The sequence below is a fragment of the Macaca thibetana genome, chromosome 7 (genome assembly GCF_024542745.1).
Source record: "Macaca thibetana thibetana isolate TM-01 chromosome 7, ASM2454274v1, whole genome shotgun sequence".
Taxonomy (NCBI): Eukaryota; Metazoa; Chordata; class Mammalia; order Primates; family Cercopithecidae; genus Macaca; species Macaca thibetana.
In genome coordinates this window covers 128,281,726-128,294,662 of record NC_065584.1, presented here as the reverse complement: position 1 = coordinate 128,294,662, position 12,937 = coordinate 128,281,726, and the positions used below count along the sequence as shown (strand labels likewise).

The window sequence follows — 12,937 nt, the reverse complement described above, 5'->3', positions numbered from 1 at the left end:
GGAACATGGCTCACACCCGTAATCCCAGCACTTTGGGAGGCCGAGGCAGGCAAATAGCTTGAGGCCAGAAGTTCGAGACCAGCCTGGCCAACATGGCGAAACCCCATTTCTACTAAAAATACAAAAATTAGCCAGGCACGGTGACACACGCCTGTAGTCCCAGCTACTATGGAGGCTGAGGCACGAGAATCACTGGAACCAGGGAGACGGAGGTTGCGGTGAACCAAGATCATGCCATTGCAATCCAGGCTGGGCGACAGAGGGAGACTGTGTCTCAAAAAAAAAAAAAGAAATACCAAAGTGCACATGTAGTGTCACTTGACAAACTGTGGTTTCAGTTGCATATATGTGTAATGGTTACAATGTAAATATCTTTTTTTTTTTTTAATTTAATGTCTCAAGTGATGCTCCCACCTCAGCCTCCTGAGGAGCTGGGACTACAGGCACATGCCACCACACCCAGCTAATTTTCGTATTTTTTTTTGTGAGGACAGGGTCACTTGATGTTGCCTAGGCTGGTCTCAAACTCCTGGGTTCAAGTGATCCTCTTGCCTCAGCCTCCCAAAGTGCTGGGATTACAGGCATGAGCCACTACACCTGGCCATAAATATATTTGTGGGCTGAGGCTTCAAAAAAATTTGGAAGCTACTCTTCCATGCTGCTTCCCGTAACACCTGGATTTGCAATTTGCTCCCAGAGCACCTTCCTAATTAGTGTTATCTTCCTATTTACAATTAAACACTGATATAAAGTATTAAAAATAGGTGTTCTTGAAAAATATTATTTAGACGATGTTTGCTAAATAAAACTCTACTCACTAAAATTAAACTACACATTATCACATATTATTAACATTAATATTTTATTGATTACTAAGCCCTTAATATAATGTGAGAAACCTGATAGATACAATTTATCTTCACAGTATCTCTTTGAGGTTTCTTTTTTTTTATTTTTTTTTTTTTTTTTTTTTTTTTTTTTTTTTTTTTGAGACGGAGTCTCGCTCTGTCGCCCAGGCTGGAGTGCAGTGGCGCGATCTCAGCTCACTGCAAGCTCCGCCTCCCGGGTTCACGCCATTCTCCTGCCTCAGCCTCCCGAGTAGCTGGGACTACAGGCGCCCACAACCGCGCCCGGCTAATTTTTTGTATTTTTAGTAGAGACAGGGTTTCACCGTGGTCTCGATCTCCTGACCTTGTGATCCGCCCGCCTCGGCCTCCCAAAGTGCTGGGATTACAGGCGTGAGCCACCGCGCCCGGCCTCTTTTTTTTTAAAACTGACATAAAATTGCACATATTTACTGAGGGTTCTATTATTGCTGACATTTTTTTAATGGGGGAAACGATCAGAAAGGTTAATTAACTCACCCACAATGCTATGGCAGGTAAGTCCCGCAGAAATACAGAATTTAATCCAGTCTTTACGACTTTGAAATCTTACTCATTAAACCATAGAACAGGCCAGGCGCAGCCATTGCAGTGGCTCACATCTGCAATCCTAGCACTTTGGGAGGCCAAGGCAGGCAGATCACTTGAAGTCAGGAGTTCAAGACCAGCCTGGCCAGCATTGTGAAACCCCGTCTTTACCAAAAATATAAAAAATCAGCCAGGTATCGTGGCATGTGCCTGTAATCCCAGCTATTCAGGAGGCTGAGGCAGGAGAATCGCTTGAACACCAGGAGTGGGTTGCAGTGAGGCAAGAGCATGCCACTGCATTCCAGCCTGGGTGACAGAGCAAGACTCCGTCTTAAAAAAAAAAAACAAAACAAAAAACAAAACCATACAACATTCAAGAATGAAATATAAAATTAAACATAATTTAATGAACTTTTAGTCTAGTTTCAACACTTCAAATTTTTCAGTATTTTATTACATTAAAATATTGTATTTGCACATTTTCTTACAGTTTCATCTGCAACTAATGTCGGCGGTGTTGGAGTTGCTGGTAATGAAACTCCCGAAGGATCAACTTTTAGTAATCGCATTGACCTTCTACATCCAACCCCATTTTCTCTCTTAGGCTTCTTTCTACAAGAGTGGGGAAAAATTCATGTTATACTCACAAAACAATAAAATTTACTAACATTAAAGAGATAACTTCTAGGAATATATCCCACAGATATATTTATACATTGCATATATATACATGGCCACAATTATTTTAATAAGTATGGAAAAAACTTAAACCTAAATGTTCATCAAAAGGAGGTGAGGTCTGTTAAATCATGGTGTACATATCTAATAGAATAATATGCAGCCATAAAAAGAATGATACAGATCTTAATGCACTGCTGAAAGGAACCCTAGCTTATAAAAAGCAAAAAGAAAGTCCAGTACAGGTTTACAAAAAGGTTACATATACACATACATTTGTACATGCTGAGGTTACCTATGGAGGAATACACATAAAACTACTACTTCTAGGGAAAAGGCCTGGAAAACTAAGGTCTAAAATAGGAAGGAAACGTAAACGTTTCACTGCATTCCCTTCCATACACTGTAGTTTACTTTTTTTTTTTTTTTTGAGACAGAGTCTCGCACTGTCGCCCAGGCTGGAGTGCAGTGGCGCGATCTCGGCTCACTGCAAGCTCCACCTCCCGGGTTCACGCCAATCTCCTTCCTCAGCCTCCCGAGAGCTGGGACTACATGCGCCCGCCACCACGCCCAGTCCATTTTTTTGTATTTTTAGTAGAGACGCGGTTTCACCGTGTTTGCCAGGATGGTCTCGATCTCCTGACCTTATGATCCGCCCACCTCGGCCTCCTAAAGTGTTGGGATTACAGGCGTGAGCCACCGCGCCTGGCAGTTTACTTTTCAAATAATATACAGTCCCTATTTTTTATGCACTATTTTTTCATTTTAAAAAAATTCATTTTAAAATGTCAGGGAAAGAGAAGCCTCTGAAATTATTTCCAAAAATTCACAAAAAATTATCAGCTATAGTCCACATTAGTTCGAGAATTAGTAAAAACTTTTTTTTTTTTTTGAGATGGAGTCTGGCTCTGTCACCCAGGCTGGAGTGCAGTGGCCGGATCTCGGCTCACTGCAAGCTCCGCCTCCCGAGTTTACGCCATTCTCCTGCCTCAGCCTCCTGAGTAGCTGGGACTACAGGCGCCCGCCACCTCGCCCAGCTAGTTTTTTTTTGTATTTTTTAGTAGAGACGGGGTTTCACTGTGTTAGCCAGGATGGTCTCGATCTCCTGACCTTGTGATCCGCCCGTCTCGGCCTCCCAAAGTGCTGGGATTACAGGCTTGAGCCACCGCGCCCGGCCTAAAAACTATTATTGATTGAAAGTATATTATATACTAAAAACTGTACTCAACATTCCATCTCATATTTAATCCTCAAAAAATACGCCTGAGTATATGGAATAATATGGGCTGTCATACAATCCTCCTAGAAATCTACTCCTAGAGAAACTCCTATACATAAGCACTAAGAGACTTAAGAATGTTTAGAGCAGCACTTTTCATAATAAAAACCTGGAAACAATTCAATTGTTCATCAACAGTGGAATAAAATGTAGTACATTTATCCAGTGGAATATCATATAGCAGAAAAAAAGAATGAAATAAAGCTGTGCACATCAACATGGGTAAATTTAAAAGCATAAATATGTAAAGATGAGCAAAATAAGAAAATCTCAGAATATAAAAATGGCATATTGTATGTGAACACCAAAAAAAGACAAAGCTAAACAATAGAGTGTTTAAGGATACACTCACTGGTAGTAAAACTATAAATCAATAGCCAGGCGCAGTGGCTCACACCTGTAATCCCAGCACTTTGGGAGGCTGAGGCAGGCGGATCACTTGAGGTCCGGAGTTCCAGATCAGCCTGGCAAACATGGCAAAACCCCGTATCTACTAAAAATACAAAAATTAGCCAAGCATGGTCATGAGCACCTGTAATCCCAGCTACTCAGGAGGCTGAGCCATGAGAATTGCTTGAACCTGGGAGGCAGAGGCTGCAGTGAGCCAAGATGGCGCCACTGTACTCCAGTCTGAGCAACAGAGCGATACTGTCTCAAAAATAAATAAATAAATAAAAATGAAACTATAGGCTGGGCGCGGTGGCTCACGCCTGTAGTCCCAGCACTCTGGGAGGCCGAGACAGGTGGATCACAAGGTCAGGAGATGGAGACCATCCTGGCTAACACGGTGAAACCTCGTCTCTACTAAAAATATAAAAAATTAGCTGGGCACGGTGGCGGGTGCCTGTAGTCCCAGCTACTCGGCAGGCTGAGGCAGGAGAATGGTGTGAACCCTGGAGGCAGAACTTGCAGTGAGCTGAGATCACGCCACTGCACTCCAGCCTGGGCAACAAAGTGAGACTCTGTCTCAAAATAAAAAGAAACTATAAATAAATGCAAGGAAATATTACCACAAAAGTCAGCATAGTGGTAGTATCTGGAGGGAGCTGTATATATGGGCCTTCGGGGGTACTCATAATTTCTATTAACCTGGATGGCAGGTACATGGTTGGGACCTGTATAATTTTTCAACTACACAAATACATTATATGTACCTTTTTATATGTATATTTAATAATTTTCAAAAAAATTTAAATCCTTCTGGATTAGCATAACACCAGTTTTACAGAAAAGGAAAGAAAAATTATATAAAGTATCCAAGGTTAATATCATAGCTGTAAGTGACTGAATCAAAACTTGAACCCAAATTTGCTACATCTCAAAGCCTATGCTTCTTCCTCTACATTAAGCAACTTCCATAGTATCAACTTGCTACTACCTATGCAACTATTAAGGGCTGGAATTTTGTGATTTAGGAAGAAATCACCTATCTTGGCTAATAAAAAACATTCAAATGTAAAGGTACAAATCAGCTGGCAACAGGACCAGTGCTACTGTTTTTCCAGTGTTAATGATGTTCCTCTTACAGTAACTTTTCATACTTGAAAATACCTGGCCATGATTAAAGGTCTAGCTTTTCTCAAGCTAATTGTCCTGTAACAGAATCAAACCAAGTAAATGAAGCTACATTTCATTAGCATCTGGCACTAAACAAATGAGCTAATGATACCAAGATTTTTAGTTTCTTCATTTACATGTAAGCACTACCAAAATGCAATGGAGATAATTCAAAATTTAAAAACCCTGGAGTTCAAATCCTAAAGCTACCACTTATAAGCTGTTTTGACTTTCAGCAAATAATTTTTTTTTTTTTTTTTGAGATAGAGTCTCACTCTTACTACCCAGGCTGGAGTGCAATGGTGTGATCTTGGCTCACCACGACCTCTGCCTGCCAGGTTCAAGTGATTTTCCTGCCTTAGCCTCTTGAGTAGCTGGGATTCAGACATTTGCCACCATGCCTGGCTAATATTTTAACTTTTTTTTTTTAGTAGAGATGGGTTTTCTCCATGTTGGTCAGGCCAGTCTCTAACTCCCGACCTCAGGTGATCCCCCTGCCTCAACCTCCCAAAGTGCTGGGATTACAGGCATGAGCCACCGCACCCAGCCAACAATCTTATATTTTGAGCCTGATTTCTAACTCACAAAATGAATATATTACCTACCACATACATGGATGGATACAGTGGTTGTCAGAGTTAAATGAGATAATACATGACAAAATTGCTAGATCACTGCAGTATGTTTCATAGATGTTCAATAAATGTTAATTCCTTTCCTTTATTCTAGGACTAAGAAAGCAAAAACAAATTGAGACGCAAAAAGACAGCTAGAAAAATTAAAAGTAAGTAGAAGAGTCTTTAAGAATAATAGTTTTCTAAGTAACAATAATTTAGTGGAAAAAAAGATTTCCCTCCATTATAGCAACAACAAATATAAACAAATTTCAGCTCTCAATTGTATTTGCTCCATATTATTTTGATGAAGATGAGAATTGTAAAGTTATTAAAGGGTAGCATTACCTCAGAGATCCTAGAGGGACTGAGATTAAACAGCACTTGACGATCTGTTAAGCTTACTATGCCAAACCATTTTTTTCAAATTATAAAACAGTTGAGCAATGTATCATGGTTCAGGCATTGCAAACCAGGTATTTTACCTCTTGGATTTAGGAGGCTGTCTCTTCTCTATGATTTCACGGAGTCTTGCAGCAGACTGTAAAGTATAAAAATCATGTAAAAATGTTTTAACTACATATCTTACCTTTTAAAATATTAGGTATCTGCTACTATACCCACGTTAAACTAAGGTCTATTTAGGAACTAAAGATCCTAAAGATAGGCCATAAGTCATGATCTGCGTTTCTGTACTCCAGCCTGGGCAACACAGCGAGACCCTGTCTCAAAAAAAAAAAAAAGGCCAGGCGCAGTGGCTCAAGCCTGTAATCCTAGCACTTTGGGAGGCCGAGACGGGCGGATCACGAGGTCAGGAGATCGAGACCATCCTGGCTACCATGGTGAAACCCCGTCTCTACTAAAAAATACAAAAAACTAGCCAGGCAAGGTGGTGGGCGTCTGTAGTCCCAGCTACTCAGGAGGCTGAGGGAGGAGAACGGCGTAAATCCGGGAGGCGGAGCTTGCAGTGAGCTGAGATCTGGCCACTGTACTCCAACCTGGGCGACAGAGCGACACTCCATCTCAAAAAATAAAAATTAAAAAAAAAAAAGGCCAGGCGTGGTGGATCACACCTGTAATCCCAGCACTTTGGGAGGCCAAGGCGAGTAGATCACTGGAGGTCAGCAGTTCAAGACCAGCCTGACCAACATGGTGAAACCCCATCCCTACTAAAAATACAAAAATTACCCAGGCATGGTGGCAGGCGCCTGTAATCCCAGCTACTCAGGAAGCTGAGGCATGAGAATCGCTTGAACCCGGGAGGCGGAGGTTGCAGTGAGCCGAGATCACGTCACTGCACTCCAGCCTGGGCAACAAGAGCAAAACTTTGCCTCCAAAAAAAAAAAAAAAAAAAAAAAAGGACAAAAAAAAATGCCTTTGAATCAATGGAATACAGTAACCTCTTCCTATTAAGTGCAAAACCTGCTCCTATTTTAGCCTTCCTCATCTGACACTATGAAACCTGGTATGTTATTGACCTTCTGGTGGGAGTTATGACATCTTGGGTTTTATTGCTCTTGTTGTTGTTTTGAGACAGGGTCTTGCTCTGTTGCCTAGGCTGGAATGCAGTGGCACGATCGTAGCTCACAGCAGCCTCGACTTTCTAAGCTCAAGCCATACTTCCACCTCAGCCACCCCAGTAGCTACGACTCCAGGCATGCATCACTATGCTCAACTAATTTACTTTTTATAGAGGTGGGGGATGGTCTCCGTATGTTACCCAGGTTGATCTCCCACCTCCACCTCCCCAAGTGACAGGATTACAGGCGTGAACCACTGCTCCCGGCCCAGCATCTTGGTTTTAAATACAGACTCCACACAAACCTCAGACAACTGAAGAGAAGCAAAAAAGTCTGCATTTTCTGATATGTTCTTCAGTCTCTTCCTTTCGTAGGGTGACAATCCCGAAAAATCATCCTATAAAATTTACCAAAAAGATTCCATTACTTTATATAATCTATAGGAAAAGCACTTCACAAAACTATGTGTTTCATTTTCTACATGAATACTTTACTTCAAATTGTACTACCTCTATTCATTTCATGCCATCTAACCAAAACAGACGTTTGCTGAATTGGATATTTCAGTAAATCTGAATTTGGGATACTCACAGAGTATCTGTATGGCTTCCCAGTTAAGAAGTGATCTGTTATTAGAAATCAAGTAGTATAATCTAGTAGCAAATTATTTCCTAGTGGCAATTAATTGTACTATTACTCAAAAGTTATTTTTGGCCAGGCATGGTGGCTCACGCCTGTAATCCCACCAATTTGGGAGGCTGAAGCAGGTGGATCACCTGAGGTCAGGAGGTCAACACCAGCCTGGCCAAAATGGTGAAATCCCGTCTCTACTAAAAATATAAAAATTGGTCAGATGTGGCGGCTCATATCTGTAATCCCAGCACTTTGGGAAGCCAAGGCAGGCAGATTACCCGAAGTCAGGAGTTCAAGACCAGCCTGGCCAACATGGTGAAATCCTGTCTCTACTAAAAATGCAAAAAAAAAAAAAAAAAAAAAAAAAAAAAATTAGCCAGGTGTAGTGGCAGGTGCCTGTAATCCCAGCTACTCTGGAGGCAGGGGCAGGAGAATCACTTGAACCCAGGCGGCGGGGGTTGCAGTAAGCCAAGATCATGCCATCGCACTCTAGCCTGGACAACAAAAGCGAAACGCCGTCTCCAAAAAAAAAAAAAAAAAGTTATTTTTATCAAACAAAAAAACTTTCTTTAAATGCAGTAGAGTAAGTACATGTCTCTACTTTCTCCTAAAGAGCCACTAATGTAACAGTAAGCTAATGTTTTTTAAACCCTGAGATATAAGACAGTATATTCAGGAAATAGCAAAATACTATAAGAAAATTCAAAAAAATAAGAACAGAAGTTTTTAAATCCATTAAAAGCCTTAAATTTAGAAAGTAGAACAAAAAGATAAACACATGGACAGAAAAGACAAAAAACAGACTCAATCTTAGAGGTCCAATATCCAATTCATTGTTTGAGAAACTGCAGAGAAATTGGAAGAGAATCAATCATTAAAAAATAATAAAGGCCGGGCGCGGTGGCTCACGCCTGTAATCCCAGCACTTTGGGAGCCCGAGGTGGGCGGATCACAAGGTTAGGAGTTCAAGACCACCCTGGCTAACAAGGTGAAACCCTGTCTACTAAAAATACAAAAAATTAGCTGGGAGTGGTGGCAGGCGCCTGTAGTCTCAGCTACTCAGGAGGCTGAAGCAGGAGAATGGCGTGAACCTGGAAGGTGGAGCTTGCAGTGAGCCAAGATGGCTCCACTGTACTCCTGCCTGAATGACAGAGCAAGACTCCGTCTCAAAAAAAATAAATAATAATAATAATATAAATGGGAGGCCGGGTATAGTGGCTCAAGCCTGTAATCCTAGCACTTTGAGAGGCCGAGGCGGGCAGATCACCAGGTCAGGAGATCAGGACCATCCTGGCCAACATGGCAAAACTCCATCTCTACTAAAAATACAAAAATTGGCCGGGCATGGCGGCACACGCCTGTGGTACCAGCTACTCGGGAGGCTGAGACAGGAGAATTGCTTGAACCCGGGAGATGGAGGTTGCAGTGAACGGAGATTATGCCACAGGACTCCAGCCCGGGCAGCGACAGAGCGAGACTCTGTCTCAAAAAAAAAAAAAGAAAAAGAAAAAGAAAAGACAGAAAAATAATGTAAGTGGGAGACTGAAGCAGAAGGATCACTTGAGCCCAGAAGTTCAAGGTTTCAGTAAGCTATGATGACACCACGGTATTCTAGCCTGAGCAACAGAGCGAGACCCCCATCTCTAAAAAATAATAGTCTGAAAACAAAAATATTATTTTAAAGTTTCTCAAAACTAAAGACATGAGCTTCCAGTTACAAAAAGCCCAATGAGTATACAGCATAATGAATGAAAAAGGACTCAGGCAAGCAGGCTCAGTGGCTCACGCGTGTAATCCCAGCACTTTGGGAGGCCACCAGGCAGATCACTAGAGGCCAGGAATGGGAGACCAGCCTGGCCAACATGGTGAAACCCGTCTCTATTAAAAATACAAAAAAAACTAGCTGGGCGTGGTAGTGCACACCTGTAATCCCAGCTACTTAGGAGGCTGAGGCACGAGAATTGCTTGAACCTAGGAGGCAGTGGTTGCAGAGCCGAGATCACACCACTGCATTCTAGCTGCCAGGGCAAGAGCAAGACTGCCTCAAAAAAAAAAAAAAAAGCAGGCCAGGTACGATGGCTCATGCCTGTAATCCCAGCACTTTGGGAGGCCGAAGTGGGCAGATCACCTGAGGTCAGGAGTTCGAGACACCCTAGCCCACATGGTGAAACCTCATCTCTACTAAAAATACAAAAATTAGCTGGCCGTGGTGGAATGTGCCTGTAGTCCAAGCTACTCAGGAAGCTGAGACAGGAGAATCGCTTGAACCTAGAAGGCAGAGGTTGCAATGAGGCAAGACTGTGCCACTGCACTCCAGCCTAGGCGACTGGGTGAGACCCCGTCTCAAGAAAACAAAACAAAACAAAGAAGAACCCAGGCCTCGGTATATCATCACAATTTTTTTTTTTTTTTAAAGAGATGGACTCTCACTCTGTCACCCAGGCTAAAGTGCATTGGCTTGATTAAAACTTACTGCAGCCTTGCACTCCTGGGCTCCAGCCTTAGCCTCCCAAGTAGCTGAAACTACAGGCCTGCGTTACTACACCCAGCCAGAAAAGATCTTAAAAGCATGCAGAGGGAAAAAAAGATCACAAAGAATCCAGAATCAGAATGGCACAAACTTTCAACATTGAAGGAAGTGGGAAGACAATGGAACAATGCGTTAAAAATTCTAAGGAAAGATTATTTTCAACTTACAATTCTAAATCCAATTAGGTCATCAATCAAACATAAAGCTAAAGACTTTTTCTGGGCTGAGCGCAGTGGCTCACGCCTATAATCCTAGCACTTTGGGAGACTGACGCGGGCAGATCACGAGGTCAGGAGTTCGAGACCAGCCTGGCCAACATGGTGACACCCCCGTCTCCATTAAAAATACAAAAAGCTACAATGAGCCGAGATGGCACCACTACATTCCAGCCTGGGTGACAGAATGAGACTCCGTCTCAAAAAAAAAAAAGACTTTTTCTGACATGCAAAATATTTGCCTCTTATATACTTTTTCTCAGAAAGCTGCACTTCACCAAAATGAAAGAATAAACCAAGAAAGAAAGACATGGCATGCACGGTGGCTCACGCCTGTAATCCCAGCACTGTTAGAGGCTGAGGCAGGCGGATCACTTGAGGTCAGGAGTTCAAAACCAGCCTGGCCAACATTGAGAAACCCCTTCTCCACTAAAAATACAAAAAATTAGCCAGGCATGTTGGCGCACGCCTGTAATCCCAGCTACTCGGGACGCTGATTTGGGAGAACTGCTTGAACCTGGGAGGTGAAGGTTGCAGTGAGCTGAGATCATGCCACTGCACTCCATCCTGGGTGACAGAGCAAGACCCCATCTCAAAAAAATTTTTTAAAAGAAGTATCTTGGCTGGGCACGGTGGCTCACACCTGTAATCCCAGCACTTTGGGAGGCTGAGGTGGGCAGATTGCTGGAGCCCAGGAGTTAGAGACCAGCCTGGGCAATAAACATGGCACACCAACATCTCTTAAAAAAAAAAAAAAAAAAAAAAAAAAAAAGTCAAAATTAGCCAGACAAGGTGGCACATGCCTGTAGTCTCAGCTATTTGGAAGGCTTTATATATTTTTTTTTTTTAAAACAAGAGTCTTGCTCTGTCACCCAGCCTGGAGTGCAGTGACTTGATCTTGGCTCACTGCACCCTCCACCACCCAGGTTCAAGCGATTCTCCCATCTCAGCCTCCCGAGTAGCTCAGATTACAGGCACCTGCCACCACGCCTGGCTAATTTTTATATCTTCTTTTTTTTCTTTTGGTGGAGGGAGGTGGGGACAGTCTGGCTGTGTCGCCCAGGCTAGAGTGCAGTGGTATGATGGCTCACTGCAACCTCCACCTCCTGAGTTCAAGCAATTATCCTGACTCAGCCTCCCGAGTAGCTGGGACTACGGGTGCCCGCCACCACGCCTGGCTAATTTTTGTATATTTAGGAGAGACGGGGTTTCACCATGTTGGCCAGGCTGGTCTCGAACTCCTGACCTCAAGTGATCCACCCACCTCAGCCTCCCAAAGTGCTGGGAGTACATGCATGAACAACCATGACCGGCCTAATTTTTGTATTTTTATTAGAAATGGGGTTTCACCATTTTGGGCAGGTTGGTCTGGAACTCCTGACCTCAGGTGATCTGTTCACCTCCTTTTGTTAATTTTTAATTTTTTTTTCTTTAGGAGCAACTGTATTAACGGACCTATTTCATTACATCAAACTAAAATCTGCTTTATGTTTACCTTGTATTCTTCAGAATCTTACAGTCTAAGAGGCCAAAGGGATAATCTAATCCAGTGGTTCTCAAAGTGCAGTCCTGGACTAACAACATCAGTGTCACTAGGAAACTGTTAAATATGCAAATTGGGCTGGGTGTGGTGACTCAAGCCTATAATCCTAGCACTTTGGGAGACTGAGGTGGGAGGACTGGTTAAGCTCAGGAGCTCAAGACCAGCCTGGGCAACACCTCCCACCCCCAACCCCACCAACATCTCTATTTAAAAAAAAAAAAAAAAGAAAGAAAAAGAAAAAAGATATGCAAATTGTATGCTCCAACTCCAAAACTTCTGAATCAGAAACTCTGTTGGTGGGGCCCTGCAATGGAGTTTTAACACACTATCCAGGTAATTCTGATATAGCCTAAAGTTTGAGAACCACAGATTTTATCCAAACCCCTCACTAAGGTGATTTGCTTAAAGGAACAAGGTTTCTTAGAAGTGACCATGCTAGGCCGGGTGCGGTGGCTCACGCCTGTAATTCCAGCACTTTGAGAGGCCGAGGTGGGCGGATCACAAGTCCAGGAGATCGAGACCATCCTGGCGAACAAAGCGGAACCCTCTACTAAAAATACAAAAAATTAGCTGGGGGTGGTGGCAGGCGCCTGTAATCCCAGCTACTCAGGAGACTGAGGCAGGAGAATGGCGTGAACCCGGCAGGAGGAGATTGTAGTAAGCCGAGATCGCGCCACTGCACTCCAGCCTGGGCAACAGAGCAAGACTCCGTCTCAAAAAAAAAAAAAAAAAAAAAAAAAGAAGTGGCCATGCTAGGCTATCAACCCCAAGTCCAATTCATCTAATACTTATCCTATGCTGTCCCACTATGAGTCCTGGTTCTTAACTCTGGTATAAGAAAGCATAAACCAAACTTCTATTTCATAACAATAACCCTTCAATTATAGTATCTCCCTTTCCCTACTATCATTTTCTGTTCCCTGAGTTCCAGCAACATTGTGTCATGTGCTTTATAT

At 42.8% G+C, this 12,937-nt stretch overlaps 1 protein-coding gene across 3 annotated transcripts in view; it reads right to left on the bottom strand.

Moving 5' to 3' along the window:
• Positions 1-12,937, bottom strand: part of WDR76 (WD repeat domain 76) — a 44,943-nt gene that overhangs the window by 27,334 nt on the left and 4,672 nt on the right. For all 3 annotated transcript variants that reach the window (XM_050799474.1, XM_050799472.1, XM_050799473.1), the window contains exons 3-5: positions 7,365-7,457; positions 6,026-6,081; positions 1,901-2,024 (exon numbers count right to left, since the gene is read on the bottom strand). In XM_050799474.1, the coding sequence (XP_050655431.1) occupies positions 1,901-2,024; positions 6,026-6,081; positions 7,365-7,457 (273 nt within the window). The remainder of the gene's footprint in view (positions 1-1,900; positions 2,025-6,025; positions 6,082-7,364; positions 7,458-12,937) is intronic.